The sequence below is a fragment of the Schistocerca nitens genome, chromosome 10, assembly GCF_023898315.1.
Source record: "Schistocerca nitens isolate TAMUIC-IGC-003100 chromosome 10, iqSchNite1.1, whole genome shotgun sequence".
NCBI lineage: Eukaryota > Metazoa > Arthropoda > Insecta > Orthoptera > Acrididae > Schistocerca > Schistocerca nitens.
Window position 1 is genome coordinate 167,678,835 of NC_064623.1, and position 17,824 is coordinate 167,696,658.

The 17,824-nt window shown below is 45.3% G+C and overlaps 1 protein-coding gene across 1 annotated transcript in view; it reads right to left on the reverse strand.

Moving 5' to 3' along the window:
• Positions 1–17,824, reverse strand: part of LOC126209966 (thyroid transcription factor 1-like) — a 78,115-nt gene that overhangs the window by 27,670 nt on the left and 32,621 nt on the right. Inside the window, exon 2 of the mRNA XM_049939078.1 lies at positions 43–302. Coding sequence (XP_049795035.1) covers positions 43–302 — 260 coding nt within the window. The remainder of the gene's footprint in view (positions 1–42; positions 303–17,824) is intronic.

The following is a 17,824-nucleotide window of genomic DNA, read 5'->3' on the forward strand; positions in this document are numbered from 1 at the left end:
CCGCACAGCTGAACACACCGCACGCCTTTGACGGCTACGCGCCTGTGTCCAGCCGCCCCCGCTCTGTCCCGCGGGATCTCACAGAAGACGCTAGATCGCTGGAGCGGCTAGCGTGGGCGGGTCGCGCCACAAAGGCGGTTACACGGCTGTTGGCCGCCGCTTTGTGTGACGCAACCGGCGCTTCCGGGGCGGTGATGTACGACCGGCAGATCCTCAAAGCCGGCCGCGGCACCTGTGCAGAGCGCAGCCGCGTGGGCGGGGCCCGCAGGCCTCCAGAAAGGCGGCGTCGGAAGCACGCCCGTCTGGCCACAAAGCCCCGACTCCTGACTCAATGCCCGCAGCTATCGTGTATAACACGCCGGCAGCGACTCCGACATCCGGCCGGGGCCCCGACCGCGTAAAGAACACTGCCGACTAATGACGGACGTCTGTGGTGATGCCGTAGCACACGATACGACAGGTAGTTCCGACGGGGCGAGAAACAGCTGCAGTACACCGGCCACACCGGCTAGAGCCGCCGAGTATTCCCACTTGTACAGGAGGATAGCGCGCACCGAGCCTTCATCGACATTAGAGCTATCGACAAAATATCGATATACACTGAAGAACCGAAGAAACTGGTACACCTGCCTTATATCTTGTAGCGCCCCCGCGAGCACGCAGAAGTGCCGCAACACGACGTACCGTAGACTCGACTAATGTCTGAAGAAGTGCTGGTCTGAACTGACACCATGAATCCTGCAGGGGGACTGCTACGGTCGCAGGTTCGAATCCTGCCTCGGGCGTGGGTGTGTGTGATGTCCTTAGGTTAGTTAGGTTTAAGTAGTTCTAAGTTCTAGGGGACTTATGACCTAAGATGTTGAGTCCCATAGTGCTCAGAGCCATTTGAACCGTTTGAATCCTGCAGGGATTTCTTCTACATCTACATACATACTCCGCAATCCACCATACGGTGCGTGGCGGAGGGTACCTCGTACCACAACTAACATCTTCTCTCCTGTTCCACTCCCAAACAGAACGAGGGAAAAGTGACTGCCTATATGCCTCTGTACGAGCCCTAAGCTCTCTTATCTTATCTTTGTGGTCTTTCCGCGAAATGTAAGTTGGCGGCAGTAAAACTGTACTGCAGTCAGCCTCAAATGCTGGTTCTCTAAATTTCCTCAGTAGCGATTCACCAAAAGAACGCCTCCGTTCCTCTAGAGACTCCCACCCGAGTTCCTGAAGCATTTCCGTAACACTCGCGTGATGATCAAATCTACCAGTAAGAAATCCAGCAGCCCGCCTCTGAATTGCTTCTATGTTCTCCCTCAATCCGACCTGATAGGGATCCCAAACGCTCCACCAGTACTCAAGAATAGGTCGCACCAGCGTTCTATAAGCGGTCTCCTTTACAGATGAGCCACATCTTCCCAAAATTCTACCAATGAACCGAAGACCATCCGCCTTCCCCACAACTGCCATTACACGCTTGTCCCACTTCATATTGCTCTGCAATATTACGTCCAAGTATTTAATCGACGTGACTGTGTCAAGCGCTACACTACTAATGGAGTATTCAAACATTACGGGATTCTATTTCCTATTCATCTGCATTAATTTACATTTATCTATATTTAGAGTTAGGTGCCATTCTATACACCAATCACAAATCCTGTCCAAGTCATCTTGTATCCTCCTACAGTCACTCAACGACGACACCTTCCCGTACACCACAGCATCATCAGCGAACAGCCGCACATTGCTATCCAACCTATCCAAAAGATCATTCATGTAGATAGAAAACAACAGCGGATCTACCACACTTCCCTGGGGCACTCCAGATGATACCCTCACCTCCGATGAACACTCACCATCGAGGACAACGTACTGGGTTCTATTACTTAAGAAGTCAAACACCATGTTGCAAGGCATCACTAATGTGCTCAATAATGTTCATGTCTGGGGACTTTGGTGGAAGTGTTTCAATCAAAAGAGTGCTCCTGGAGCCACTGTGTAGCAATTCCTGACGTGTGGGGTGTCGCATTGTCCTGCTGGAATTGTCCGAGTCCGTCGGAACGCACATCGGACATGAGTGGATGCAGGTGATCGGACAGGAAGCTTACGTACGTGTCACCTGTCATATCTAGACGTATCAGGGGTCCCATATCACTCTAACTGCATGGCCCCATAGCATTACAGAGTCTCCACCAGCTTCGAGAGTTCCCTGCTGACATGCAGTGTCCATGGATTCTTGAGGTTGTTTCCATACCTTTACGCCTCCACCCGCTCGACACAATTTGAAACGAGAGTCGTCATCAACAATCCAATGTCGGTGTTGACAGACCCAGAATAGGTGCAAAGCTTTGTATCATGCTGCATCAAGTGTACGCGAGCGAGCCTCGGCACCGAAAGCGCATATCGATGTTATTTCGTTGAATGGCTAGCACGCTGACACATGTTGACGGCCTAGTATTGAAATCTGCAGCAATTTGCAGAAGGGTTGCACTTCTGTCACGCTGAACGATTCTCTTCAGTCGTTGTTGGTCCCGTTCTTCAAATTGTTCAAATGGCTCTAACAAGGGAACCTCCCCATCGCACCCCCCTCAGATTTAGTTATAAGTTGGCACAGTGGATAGGCCTTGAAAAACTGAACACAGATCAATCGAGAAAACAGGAAGAAGTTGTGTGGAACTATGAAAAAAATAAGCAAAATATACAAACTGAGTAGTCCATGCGCAACGTAGGCAACATCAAGGAGAGTGTTGGCTTTTGAGCGCCGTGGTCCCGTCGTTAGCGTGAGCAGCTGTGGAACGACAGGTCCTTGGTTCAAATCTTCTCTCGGGTGAAAATTTTAATTTTTTATTTTCAGATAATTATCAAAGTTCAGGCACTCACACATAATCAACTTCGCACTCCAAAATTCCAGGACATGTTCCGATTTGCTTGGACATATACAGAATTTGACGGTCTACGCACGGAAACATTTGAAAACGTAAAAAACGTATGTTTTGACAGAGCACAGGGAAAACTGTGCGACTCTGAAACTGTTGCATTCATTTGATGCAGTTTATGTGACAAACTCTTATGTTTTCATCACTTTTTTTGGAGTGATTATCACATCCACAAGAAAACCTAAATCGGACAAGGTAGAAGAATCTTTTTACCCATTCGCCAAGTGTGCAAGTTAGGTGGGTCGACAACATATTCCTGTCATGTGACGCACATGCCGTCACCAGTGTCGTAAAGAATATATCAGACGTGTTTTCCTGTGGAGGAATCGGTTGACCTATGACCTTGCGATCAAATGTTTTCGGTTCCTATTGGAGAGGCACGTCCTTTCGTCTACTAATCGCACGGTTTTGCGGTGCGGTCGCAAAACACAGACACTAAACTTATTACAGTGAACAGAGACGTCAACGAATGAACGGACAGATCGTAACTTTGCGAAAATAAAGAAAGTAAAATTTTCACTCGAGGGAGGACTCGAACCAAGGACCTTTCGTTCCGCAGTTGCTCACTCTAACCACGAGACCATGGCGCTCATCAGCTAAATTTCTCCTTGATGTTGCATATCTTGCACATGGACTACTCAGTTTGAATATTTTGCTTATTTTTTCATAGTTCCACACAACTTCTTCCTGTTTTCTCGATTGATCTGTGTTCAGTTTTTCAAGGCCTATCCACTGTGCCAATTTATAACTAAATCTGAGGGGGGTGCGATGGGGAGGTTCCCTTGTAAGCACTATGGGACTTAACATCTGAGGTCATGAGTCCCCTAGAACATATAATTACTTAAACCTAACTAACCTAAGGACATCACACAGATCCATTCCCGAGGTAGGATTCGAACCTGCGACCGTAGCGGTTAGTGGTCGCGCGGTTCCGGACTGAAGCGCCTAGAGCCGCTCGGCCACAGCGGCCGGCCGGTCCCGTTCTTGCAGAATTTTTTTCCGGCCGCTGCGATATTCGAGATCTGATGTTTTACCGAATTCCTGATATTCACGGTACACTCGTGATATTATTGTGCGGGAAAATCCCCACTTCATCGCTACCACGAAGATGCTGTATCCCATCGCCGGCGCACCGACTATAACACCACGTTCAAACTCATTTAAATCTTGATAACCGGCCATTGTAGCAGCAGTATCCGATCTAACAACTGCGCCAGACACTTGTTTTGTATAGGCGTTGCCGACCGCAGTGCCTGTCTTATGCCTGTTTACATATCTCTGTATTTCAATACGCGTGCCTATACCAGTCTGGCACTTCAGCCTATACGCGAGGTACTTCTCTGCGAAATATCGATATCAAAATGGTGGTATGGAGAGACGATGTTTTTTATTTGATATTACATTTCTTTCACAATTTACGCTTATTATTTGAAGTTCTCCCTTTGAAAGTGAAGTAAACCACAATTTTACTTTCCTGTGTGATGGAGCCTTACTATTTTTCGAGCTTTTATCACAAAAGAAGAAGTCTGATAGCACTGGGGAGGGGGGGGGGGCGGGGGGGCAGTGTGAATGAAATAACAAGACTTCCCATGTGAGGAAATAGAACACCAGTTGCATTAACAAACAATTTTTAACCCAACTAGTGTCCTATTTCTTCACATCGGCATTCTGCAAAAACAGTTGGTCAGAGTGATGAACAAAAATTTAAATGACAAGAACCTTCAACAACGCAGCTTGTCAGCAATCGTTGATTATTATAATACTAGAAACCCGCCTCGATTTCGAAAAAGCACCTAGTGTTAACCTAGGTTTCGGCGTAGATAACTACACCTTCTTCAGAACAATGAAACCCACGAGTGGACCAATTGTAGCTGCAGTTTATGGCGGGTCATGGCCCATCGAACATAGGCTGGTGTGAGGTGGAGGTTACACCATTAAGTTAAGTAACGGTTTAGACTTTGTACACATGTACTGTTTGTGTTCCCCTTTTTTCGTTTATAAATGTATAGCTATGGTGTTCTTTTAATCATTGACAAAGGTCTTCTTAGGCACTTGCGGGTTTTATTGTTCTGAAGAAGGTGTAGTTATCTACGCCGAAACCTAGGTTAACACTAGGTGCTTTTTCGCAATCGAGGCGGGTTTCTAGTTTTTTAATATGTTAAATGACAAGATTGGTCTTTGCGATGAGCGGAAACGTGTGAGGGGAAATGATGACGTAAAAGCGCCGGAGCTGCCAACAGAAACTGCAACGTTTAGCTCCGCCACGCAATTTTCGCACTAAAACTGCTAGGTCGCTGGCGTTAGCAGAAATGAAAAAAACGTGAAGTGTTCTGGACAAATCCGATGTGTGACGCAACCGACCGACGGACCCTTCATGCACCTTTTATTGTGCCATTTACATGCAGTTAGTTACCATTGTCAGCAAAGTTGTTATCGCCTAGCGTGACCGTGCGTTTCCCTTTCAATTCTTTCGCGAGACGGGTATGCTGTTAGCTTGTTGATGTACAGGATATCTAATAATAAATCAATACTTAAATATTTTTACAATGGGCAGCCGATATTTTTATAGACAGCTACGTCGAAACTTTTCTTGTCAATATACAGGGTGTAAACGGTATAAGGCGCCAAAATTATACAGATGGCACATCTAGAAATCCTTGACAAAAAAGTCTAGTAACATGTTTGCGTATTTCCTACGGTTGTCCCAGAAAAAAAACAGTTCGTGTCAGGATAATGGTTTTGGAAACGTAGATACTTGGCCGTGCACGTACGTAAGCAATCGGTTCCTGTTATTGCCCGCTGCCCGTATTGACATCGCGCGAGCGTAAATCGTAAACACATTACGTAGAATGGCAGGCTATAATCAAATGATCAGACTCAGTTTCCATTTCTCCCCTCGCTAAATTAAGTTCTTCCTTACAAATACTAGGTTCAAACCTTAAATTCATTTTATTTGTCATCATTCGTTATGTGCCTCTACAAATAAACATTTTTTCACCCCTTTTTAGTTAATTCTTGTAATTTTCCTACGTAAACACTTTCTCATGTTTCTATCTCCTGCACAAACACACTAATGGCCATTAAAATTGCTACAGACGCTACAGACGCGAAATTTAACTGACAGGAAGAAGATGCTGTGATATGCAAATGATTAGCATTTCAGAGCATTCACACAAGGTTGGCGCAGGTGGCGACACCTACAACGTGCTGACATGATTTCTCATACACAAACAGCAGTTGACCGGCGTTGCCTGGTGAAATGTTGTTGTTATGCCTCGTGTAAGGAGGAGAAATGCGTACCATCACGTTTCCGACTTTGATAAAGGTCGGATTGTAGCCTATCGCGATTGCGGTTTATCATATCGCGACATTGCTGTTCGCATTGGTCGAGATCCAATGACTGTTATCAGAATATGGAATCGGTGGGTTCAGGAGGGTAATACGGACGCCGTGCTGGATCCCAACGGCCTCGTATCACTAGCAGTCGAGATGACAGGCATCTTATCCGCATGACTATAACGGACCGTGCAGCCACGTCTCGATCCCTGAGTCAAAAGATGGTGACGTTTGCAAGACATCAACCATCTGCACGAACAGTTCGACGACGTTTGCAGCAGGACGGACTATCAGCTCGGAGATCACGGCTGCGGTTACCCTTGACGCTGCATCACAGACAAGAGCGCCTGCGATGGTGTACTCAACGACGAACCTGGGTGCACGAATGGCAAAACGTCATTTTTTCGGATGAATCGAGGTTCTGTTTACATCATGATGGTCGCATCCGTGTTTGGCGACATCGCGGTGAGCGCACATTGGAAGCGTGTATTCGTCATCGCCATACTGGTGTATCACCTGGCGTGATGGTATGGGGTGTCATTCGTTACATGTCTCGGTCACCTCTCGTTCGCATTCACGACACTTTGAACAGTGGACGTTACATTTCAGATGTGCTAGGACCTGTGGCTCTACCCTTCATTCGCCGGCCGAAGTGGCCGTGCGGTTAAAGGCGCTGCAGTCTGGAACCGCAAGACCGCTACGGTCGCAGGTTCGAATCCTGCCTCGAGCATGGATGTTTGTGATGTCCTTAGGTTAGTTAGGTTTAACTAGTTCTAAGTTCTAGGGGACTAATGACCTCAGCAGTTGAGTCCCATAGTGCTCAGAGCCATTTTTTCTACCCTTCATTCGATGCCTGCGAAACGCTACATTTGAGCAGGATGATGCACGACCACATGTTGCAGGTCCTGTACGGGACTTTCTGAGTACAGAAAATGTTCGCTGGCCGGGGTGGCCGAGCGGTGCTATACGCTACAGTCTGGAACCGCGCGACCGCTACGGTCGCAGGTTCGAATCTTGCCTCGGGCATGGATGTGTGTGATGTCCGTAGGTTAGATAGGTTTAAGTAGTTCTAAGTTCTAGGGGACTGATGACCTTTTCTTTTTAAGTGCCATAGTGCTCAGAACAATTTGAACCATTTTGAACAGAAAATGTTCGACTGTTGCCCCATCCAGCACATTCTGCAGATCTCTCACCAAATGAAAACGTCTGGTCAATGGTGGCCGAGCAACTGGCTCGTCACTACTCTCGATGAACAGTGGTATTAGGGACCGAGGACCATAGGAGTCTGGTCCCTTTAATCCCACAAACCAACTAACCAACAGTGGTATCGTGTTGAAGCTGCATGGGCAGCTGTACCTGTACACGGCATCCAAGCTCTGTTTCACTCAGTGCCCAGGCGTATCAAGGCCGTTATTACGGCCAGAGGTGGTTACTCCGGGTACTGATTTCTCAGGATCAGTGCACCTAAACTGCCTGAAAATGTACATGTCAGTTCTAGTATAACATATTTGTCAAATGAATATCCGTTTTCATCTGCATTTCTTCTTGGTGTAGCAATTTTAATGGCCAGTAGTGTATATTTTAAACAGGGTATGTGAAACACAATAGCCTTGATGCAAATCCTTGTTGGTTGTTATCGAGTTTTATTGTCGATGTTGCGTCTACTGTACTACAGTATTTAACTTCTGCGCGAGGGCAGAGTTTTCAAGCTTTCGGTTCAGCAGGCTTGGGGTCGCAATGAAGACGTTTTGGAGGCGAGCGCTAAGTGGAGAACGGCCGCTGCCGCCTCCGTGGCCCGGCACTCGGGCCGGCAGTGGTAGCTGATTAGCGGCCGGTGCTGGCGCAGCACGCGACCCCTGTGGTCAGAGAGAGAGAGAGAGAGAGAGAGAGGCCTGCAGTCGATACGCGCCCGCCGGAGCGGCGTCTGTTGCGTGCGCAGCAGCCGGTGGGCAAACCAGAGGCACAGGGGCTGCGCCGCGACCACAATAAAGCCGTCGGCACACGGACCGTGCACCCGAACGTTGAGCGTTGAGCGTGCCGAGTTTCTGACGTCAAAGCGTGGAATAGCACGCTCGGGAGTCTTTCCGAACGTGCGGAGCAATATCTGGCATGTCAGATATTCTGAGCGTGCGTCTGAGCGTTGACCAATGAGATGGCACAACGCCACCTACGTCACACGCACGCCGTCTCCCTTCAGTACGGAGTTGCGAGGTGCCATATTGGCATTCATTTCAAGCCTATACGTATATATGCCGTTTCTGAGTACCAGCAAATTGAGAATCACTGGAAAACCCGTTGTTAGTTGTGTGATTCATTCCAATAGGATAATGAGAAACATATTATTCGTGGCAAAAGAATTATTATTGTAACTTGCGTATTATGAGAGTAGGCTATTTGAAGGCAGCGACACACTGAAGATGCACCCAAAACGCATCGTTCTTGGTACAATTTGTAATAATTGAATTTCAATTACTAACATAACATTACTACGATAACGTTTTTAGCAAAAGTTATTTTTTTTCTAAGATTTGCGTTTTTATTAGGTTCTGATACTTTATTATTAGTTTAATATAAGTATATGCTATAATATTTGATGTTATGTAAATATAAGTTCACCTTTTTCTGAGGGGTGACTTTGTTCGATTGGCCTAATCTACAGGAGACCTTGAGCTACTTATATAAAGATATTTTGCTCCTGTTCTTTTACGTTTCGTAATTCACATGTTGCAAAGATTCTGCTACTGGGTAGGAACAGTGACCAAGTAAGACTGACCTTGGCGTTTTACTAAAACGTGGGAATGATGAAGTAATGTTTATCTTATGCGGAGAAGTATTCCAAGTTTGTACCGCACTGTTTGTAATGGAACTTTTTTAAGCCTGTGTCCTTACTGACTGGACATGATACTTTCCTTTTCGTGGATGATGGAGGAAATGTGCGTTTTAATAGAGCTAACGTTGGAATTTTACGCGCACCCGTCGACTAAACAGTGTGATCTACGATTTACTACGAACTAGAAACATCCCTCAACTGCCGCTGGAGTGCGTTGCGATCGCGTATACCACGTGCCGTACGCACAAGTCGCATCGTTCCTGAGCGTTCAGCAGCACGTTGAACTTGGCACGCTCAACGTTAACGTTCGACAGCACGGTCCGTGTGCCGACGACTTAAGGCTCGGTTTACTCTAGCAAGATATTGCAGCAATTTACTTGCGCGGCGGAACTTGCCGCGCGATCTGCGAGTGTAAACATATCGCCGTGACAGTGAGAAGGCTACAAAGGAACATGTTACTACTGTGGGGGCTTATAGAACATCCGCAGGGGGAGCCCTGTTAGTCATAATGTGGCTCTATCCTCTGGACATCAAAATAAGAGAGCAGACCGCATGGTACTGGGCTAAGAAAGACAACATCACAAAAATAGAAGAAATTATGGCAGCACCTGATAGGGATAAGGGTGAGATAAGGAGGAGGGGCGAAGATTTATGGCAGGAGTTATGGGAGATGGACGAAACTGGCAGAAAAACTTTTCAGTTCCTACCAAATGTAAGGGAGAGAATGGGAATGAAATATTTTGAGCCGACTCGGCGATTGTTCCACTTCCTCACTGGGCATGGCCCCTCTCCGACATATCTATGTCGGTTTGGGAAGATGGCGACGCCCACGTGTGACTGTGGCGCATCGGAGGGTACTCCAGACCATGTGGTTTACGAGTGCCCCCTTTTCGATGATGTAGCAGCCGCACTACGACAGCAACTGCCGAGTAACAACCTACTGAGACAAGAAGAGACGTTTCAAACACTGAATACATTAGCCAACGAGGTATCACTAAAAGTATTGACAATTTTCTTGAGAGACTTTCGTGACTAGTTGCTAATCACCAATCGCGTCCAGCACTCCGATCCCGTACCGCCTGTTCGTGGATAGGTCGACTAAACAGTTGGAATCCGCCACGTGCAGGCCTATGGGACTGGGGTGATCCACTTCACGGACTTGACAAATGCACCGACAATGACGTAGATTATTTAGTAGTTTTAGTAGAATAGAATAGGATAGTAGACTAGGAACCTGCAGTGACAATAAACTCCTTGCCTGTCTTGTGTCAGGGGCACGCTCGTAGGGTTTAGCTCTATGAGCCAGGCACCCAAGTGGGTTTATACTAACACTGGCACACATGTAACGCTGCAGGCAGTTCACACAAATCACCAGTAGTTATTAGAAAGTAATGTTAACACGAGAAATAATCTGCCCATTAACCCAAGTAATACTGTCTGTAGTCTTGCAAATTAATATGTAGTAGCTGCAATTATAAATAACATTGTAGAATACTAAGACCCACTAATCACTAAAGTGGTGGGTTATTCATGTATAATTATTATGATTGAAAATAAAGGATTCTTTTTTAAAAAAAATATCGCCAAGTCGACTTGCGACTTTAGCTATTTATTGCGAAAGTGACTTGCTGCACGTTTTCCGCTTCCACTGTGAACACCACGCAAGAAGTATCCGCAAGTAACTTGCAGCTTTTAGGATTTATTTCTATTTCCTGCAAGTAGGAAGCGCAAGTTATAGTTAAGTATGTCGTCTGCATAACACTCATATTTAACATTTTACTTAATGTGGTGACTTAATTTTATGCAACCATCTTACGTATTTTATGCAAACAAATTTCAGAAATGGAGGAGCTACCCCGAAATATGGAACGTGCATAACCGAGACTTTAAGGATAGAGTGAAGAAGATGAGCGCATTAAATGAAATCTCGTCGATATTCGACACATCTGTGAAAGAAGTACAGAGACAGTAGCATAACTTGAAGACACAACCCCTTTGCCACCTACATCGACTCGCTTTATGTTTTAGGAGTCTAGAAAAAGATGTGTAATTATTACATGTTCTATTTAATTAGCTAGTCACTTTCCATTTTACGAGCATAAGAAAAAAAAATTTATAAGCATATCATTCTGTAAAATGCAGATTATTTCAATAAGAATTTAATTGCATTGTTGTGTTTTCACATAGCTTCAAATAATTTTCCCTTTTCAAGACGTTAAAAATGGCTCTACATACATCGGGAACGATCAGAGAAATCGTGCTGACGGGAATTTGAAACAAGTACATAGTATGAGTCTCCTAGAAAGAAAAGATTTCAAAATTCAAACTTTTTTTGGTTGTATGTTTCACATAAATAAATGAAATGCCTATTTTATTCGTAGCTCACCGGTAGCTATAAATCGTAGAGTGACTAGCAAACGTTCCTTTGCTGAAATAGCATTACGGAAGTTTGTGTCTCGTTTTGATATGACGGACGCTATTAACATCAACAAATACTCCAGATTATTTGATGACATTCCGCAAAAGTTTTCAAAAGTATCCATGCTCTCGATACTAAGTTCTTGCAAAAGGTTATTATAGGCACCATTTTCCGATCTTCTCATTATCTACTCTCTAGCCCAAATACTTCTCTTTCTCTTTTTCACGTTTTGCATTACAATCACAAGAGCTGCAGCAGATCTCACCCGCCTACTTGTCATTTTACACTTCGGCTGACACTCGTAGTGGTACTGAAAGCATATGTATCAGCACAGTATCAGCAAGTTGTTGACGCAAGTTTCTTGCCAAAGAACTTGCGGAAGAATCTTGCTTAATTAGGTATAAACTTTTTACTTCAGTATATTTCCCTTTACCGTTTGTATTAAATATGTTTTACTCGGAGTATATTTTGGCATGGAATACACGCAACATTAAAATTTGTATAAATATCTGTTGCTACTACAGTTTTAAAACTACCGTAACCTACCATGTACTAAAAAGTAAGCGTAGTTTTTCTAGTAGCACTGGCCATATAAGGTCGTACCTGGATTACCTATACGTTAGGTGCGCTGCAAACCTATCTAGCATTACCTCATAACGATCGCTTTCTTTACGTATGCGACCAGTATGTTGCTCGATTCCCCTAAAAATTGGAAGCAGTAAACCGTCTAGAAACTGTATGAGGATATGTAAAGGGCCACATAATTGATGGGACAGTTTTGCTCTACATAGTTATCCTCCTGCCTTTTACTTAAAAATAAACAGTTTTTATTGCAAACTTGTAGTTGCCAATGTTTAATTCAGGTTTTACTCCAAAATTGTTTATTTGTAACGCGAAACAGGGGAATGTTGTAAAAAACAAAGGAAACAATCCAGATTTGTCATGTAGCGCTAGAACACGGAATTTCCTCAATGATACGATAAAATTTTTAAAAAAGCGGAACAGAAATGTATCAAACATCGCTTCAATACTTCGTTGAACATGTTTCTGATATTCATAAACAACTTTCGTATCTATCAATAATAACAGAAAGCACTTGTCTTTTATCATGATGAACATCGTTTTACTGAGCAAAAAATAACAACAATAATCACTTATATTTTTATGTTTGTGCATGTAAATTGTACTTGCAATCAACTTACTTATAAAATAAAATTTATATTTTGTAAGGATATAAAATACACAATGGACGAACACTGAACGATGTGAGGTTCTAATTATATTAAAAAAAAAGACCGAACAAAAAACAAAGAGAAGTCGTCGGCTACACATTCATTTATGTTCCTTTCCCTAACAGTGTTACTATTTGTAAGCCTACCATTTACTACGTCATTTATGGAATTTCGCTGTAGTGCACCCCTAGTTCCTACAGTAAAATAAATCTTAGGAGAAAGTAATGGTTTGTTGTCGTCTACGCCATCAAGCGTAAGTGGCGTTGAGAGGCACTATATTGGTTCAAAATGGTTCAAATGGCTCTGAGCACTATGGGACCAAACATCTTAGGTCATCAGTCCCCTAGAACTTAGAACTACTTAAACCTAACTAACCTAAGGACATCACACACATCCATGCCCAAGGCAGGATTCGAACCTGCGATCGTAGCAGTCCCGCAGTTCCGGACTGTAGCGCCTAGAGCCGCACGGCCACCACGGCCGGCACTATATTGGTTCATCTGGTCGCTGTCTCTATGTCTTATAAGTATTCCTGTCCTTATGTAAATATAACAACTTACTGTCTTGTAACTCGAAAGATTTCTTTGTCACAGCATTATATTCATATTGCATATTTCTGTAAAAAAATTATGAATTTGGTTCAAACCATTGTGCCTGTGTAAATATGTTTCTGGATGCGTTAAAACGTGGAATGTAAAAATGTTTTATTGAATTTGCAGCTCATTTGACGATGGGGCACTCCCGAAACGCATTATGGAAATGGAAGAGTTCCACTAGCGTCTAGTCTCTAGTGGCTACTAATTGTGATTTATCAGCTTTTTATATGATCGTAATAAAAAATATTTACACCAGTCTTAAATCTTTAATTCGGCGCGTGCGTGCATTTGTACTGTAAGCGTCAACCACGATTCCGGGAAGAAACTCAGCAACTGCGTAGCTTACAGTTCCATACTCGAGCTCTGTCACGCCCAAAACGACTGCAGAATTTCCCGAAACGTGACGTGTAATAGTACGGCGCGGACCCGCAGGGAGCGCTGGATGACGTCCCATAGCTTCTGTCTGTTGCTATTCTTTACCTCTCTGGGGCGAACCCTGTGGACAGGTAAGGCGCAGCGCACTGAGCCAAGATGGCGACCGCAGAGAGAGCCCGGAAGGGTAATCGATGGAGAACTGGCAAGGAGCGCGCCACGTGAGGTACGAGAGGGCAAGCTGGTAAAGTTGCCATCACGTAACGCACACGGCGATTATAGCACTGAAATTTCGTTAAATCTATATATGCAGGGGTTACAGTATTGAAAGATGTGCGATCAAACAGTTCATAAAATAATCGTCGATAAAGGTGAAAAAAAGAGACACAAAAAAACCTGAACAAATTGTTCTTCGGTTTCCAGCCGTGTCAAATAGTTAAATGGTATTCATGTTCACTGCCTCACATTCGCCGATGACATTGCTACAGCAGCAAACTCAGGGAAAGAGTCAATAAATGCTTAAGATCTTATGCAAGAGATAACAAAAGTGAAATTTTAAAAAAATACCAAGGAGACAAAATTTATGGTTGCAAACAAGTGTAAGTAGGCTGTTTAGGTTTTTATGTTGGTAACACCACGTAGCGCTCTAAATGAAAATCACTAATCACTGACTGTGGTGTGTGAAGTCTGTGGCTGGTTGGTATTGTTGGAATATTCGCCATTGTAGTGTAGGGCAGTTGGATGTGAACAGCGCGTAGCGTTGCGCAGTTGGAGGTGAGCCGCCAGCAGTGGTGGATGTGGGGAGAGAAATGGCACAATTTTGAGAGCGGACGATCTGGACGTGTGTCCATCAGAAAGAGTAAATTTTTAATATTGGATATCATGAACTGATATATATATATATATATATATATATATATATATATATATATATATATATATATATATATGATGACTTTGGAAGATTATTAAGGTAAATACATTGTTTGTTCTCTATCAAAATCTTTCATTTGCTGACCATGCCTATCAGTAGTTAGTGCCTTCAGTAGTTAGAATGTTTTATTTAGCTGGCAGTATTGGCGCTCGCTGTATTGCAGTAGTTCGAGTAACGAAGGTTTTTGTGAGGTAAGTGATTCATGAAAGGTATAGGTTACTGTTAGTCAGGGCCATTCTTTTGTAGAGAATATTGAAAGTCAGATTGCGTTGCGCTAAAAATATTGTGTGTCAGTTTAGTGATGATCAGAATAAGTAAAGAGTGAAATGTCAGTACGTTCAGTTCTGCTCAGCTGTTTGAAAATCAAATAACGTAAGGGGTTTACCAGCACAGTCATTCATAAATTTTTCTAAAGGGACGTTTCACAAGACACGAGGTGAAAGTAGGACTGACATAAAAACTGTGAGTACCTGAATTTGACTATTTCCGTAGCACTGGGGAAGAAAACAAAAGATTGTTTGTAATGGTCAAATAATAAGTGATACACTCCTGGAAATGGAAAAAAGAACACATTGACACCGGTGTGTCAGACCCACCATACTTGCTCCGGACACTGCGAGAGGGCTGTACAAGCAATGATCACACGCACGGCACAGCGGACACACCAGGAACCGCAGTGTTGGCCGTCGAATGGCGCTAGCTGCGCAGCATTTGTGCACCGCCGCCGTCAGTGTCAGCCAGTTTGCCGTGGCATACGGAGCTCCATCGCAGTCTTTAACACTGGTAGCATGCCGCGACAGCGTGGACGTGAACCGTATGTGCAGTTGACGGACTTTGAGCGAGGGCGTATAGTGGGCATGCGGGAGGCCGGGTGGACGTACCGCCGAATTGCTCAACACGTGGGGCGTGAGGTCTCCACAGTACATCGATGTTGTCGCCAGTGGTCGGCGGAAGGTGCACGTGCCCGTCGACCTGGGACCGGACCGCAGCGACGCACGGATGCACGCCAAGACCGTAGGATCCTACGCAGTGCCGTAGGGGACCGCACCGCCACTTGCCAGCAAATTAGGGACACTGTTGCTCCTGGGGTATCGGCGAGGACCATTCGCAACCGTCTCCATGAAGCTGGGCTACGGTCCCGCACACCGTTAGGCCGTCTTCCGCTCACGCCCCAACATCGTGCAGCCCGCCTCCAGTGGTGTCGCGACAGGCGTGAATGGAGGGACGAATGGAGACGTGTCGTCTTGAGCGATGAGAGTCGCTTCTGCCTTGGTGCCAATGATGGTCGTATGCGTGTTTGGCGCCGTGCAGGTGAGCGCCACAATCAGGACTGCATACGACCGAGGCACACAGGGCCAACACCCGGCATCATGGTGTGGGGAGCGATCTCCTACACTGGCCGTACACCACTGGTGATCGTCGAGGGGACACTGAATAGTGCACGGTACATCCAAACCGTCATCGAACCCATCGTTCTACCATTCCTAGATCGGCAAGGGAACTTGCTGTTCCAACAGGACAATGCAAGTCCGCATGTATCCCGTGCCACCCAACGTGCTCTAGAAGGTGTAAGTCAACTACCCTGGCCAGCAAGATCTCCGGATCTGTCCCCCATTGAGCATGTTTGGGACTGGATGAAGCGTCGTCTCACGCGGTCTGCACGTCCAGCACGAACGCTGGTCCAACTGAGGCGCCAGGTGGAAATGGCATGGCAAGCCGTTCCACAGGACTACATCCAGCATCTCTACGATCGTCTCCATGGGAGAATAGCAGCCTGCATTGCTGCGAAAGGTGGATATACACTGTACTAGTGCCGACATTGTGCATGCTCTGTTGCCTGTGTCTTTGTGCCTATGGTTCTGTCAGTGTGATCATGCGATGTATCTGACCCCAGGAATGTGTCAATAAAGTTTCCCCTTCCTGGGACAATGAATTCACGGTGTTCTTATTTCAATTTCCAGGAGTGTATGTTGTTTTACACCTGTGGACTCAGAAGTATCCTTAACAGTCAAGATCGCAAATATAATTTCATTGGCTGGTTGCGTGTTAGCTACAAGTCGTCTACACGTCCGTAACATAGAAAATAGCATCTTGAAGTGCGGAAGTTACACTGAACAGCCAAAGAAACTGGTACACCCTCATAATATCATGTAGGGTCACCGCGACCACGCAGAAACACCGCAACACGACGTGGCACGGACTCGACTAATGTCTGAGGTAGTGCTGGAGAGAACTGACACCATAAATCCTGCACGGCTGACCGTAGCTCCGTAAGAGTCGTGCGGGTGGAGATCTCTTTTGAACAGCGTATCTCAAGGCATCCCAGATATGTTCAGTAATGTTCACGTCTTAGGAGTTTGGTGGCCAGAGGAAGTGTTTAAACTCAGAAGAGTCTTCCTGGAACCACTCTAGCAAGTCTGGACGTGTGGGGTGTCGCACTGTCCTGCTGGAATTTCCAAAGTACGTCGGAATGCACAACGGACACGAATGGACACAGGTGGTCAGACAGGATGCTTACGTACGTGTCACGTATCAGAGTCATATCCAGACGTGTCAGGGGTCCCATATCGATGCAACTGCCCACGCCCCACACCATTACAGAGCGTCCACCAGCATCAACAGTCCCCTGCTGACATGTAGGGTCGATCGATTCATGAGGTGGTCTTCATACCCGTACACGTCCGTCCGCTCGATACAATTTGAAACGAGACTCGTCCGACCAGGCAACACGTTCCCAGTCATCAACAGTCCAGTGTACGAACTCAGCCAGACATCTGTCTTGTATCTGCTTTGCCGACCGCAGCTACGTCTTCTGTCTGGTAGTATACATATTCCATTACACGATACACATCATAACTTATCTTACACATCTTATCTCATACACATCATAACTTATCTTAGAAGAAAGATTAAGGAAAGGCAAACCTACGTTTCTAGCATTTGTAGACTTAGAGAAAGCTTTAGACAATGTTGACTGGAAAACTCTCTTTCAAATTCTGAAGGTGGCAGGGGCAAATTACAGGGAGCGAAAGGCCATTTACAGTTTTTACAGAAACCAGATGGCAGTTATAAGAGTCGAGGGACATGAAAGGGAAGCAGTGGTTGGGAAGGGAGTGAGACATGGTTGTAGCCTCTCCCCGATGCTATTCAATCTGTATATTGAGCAAGCAGTAAA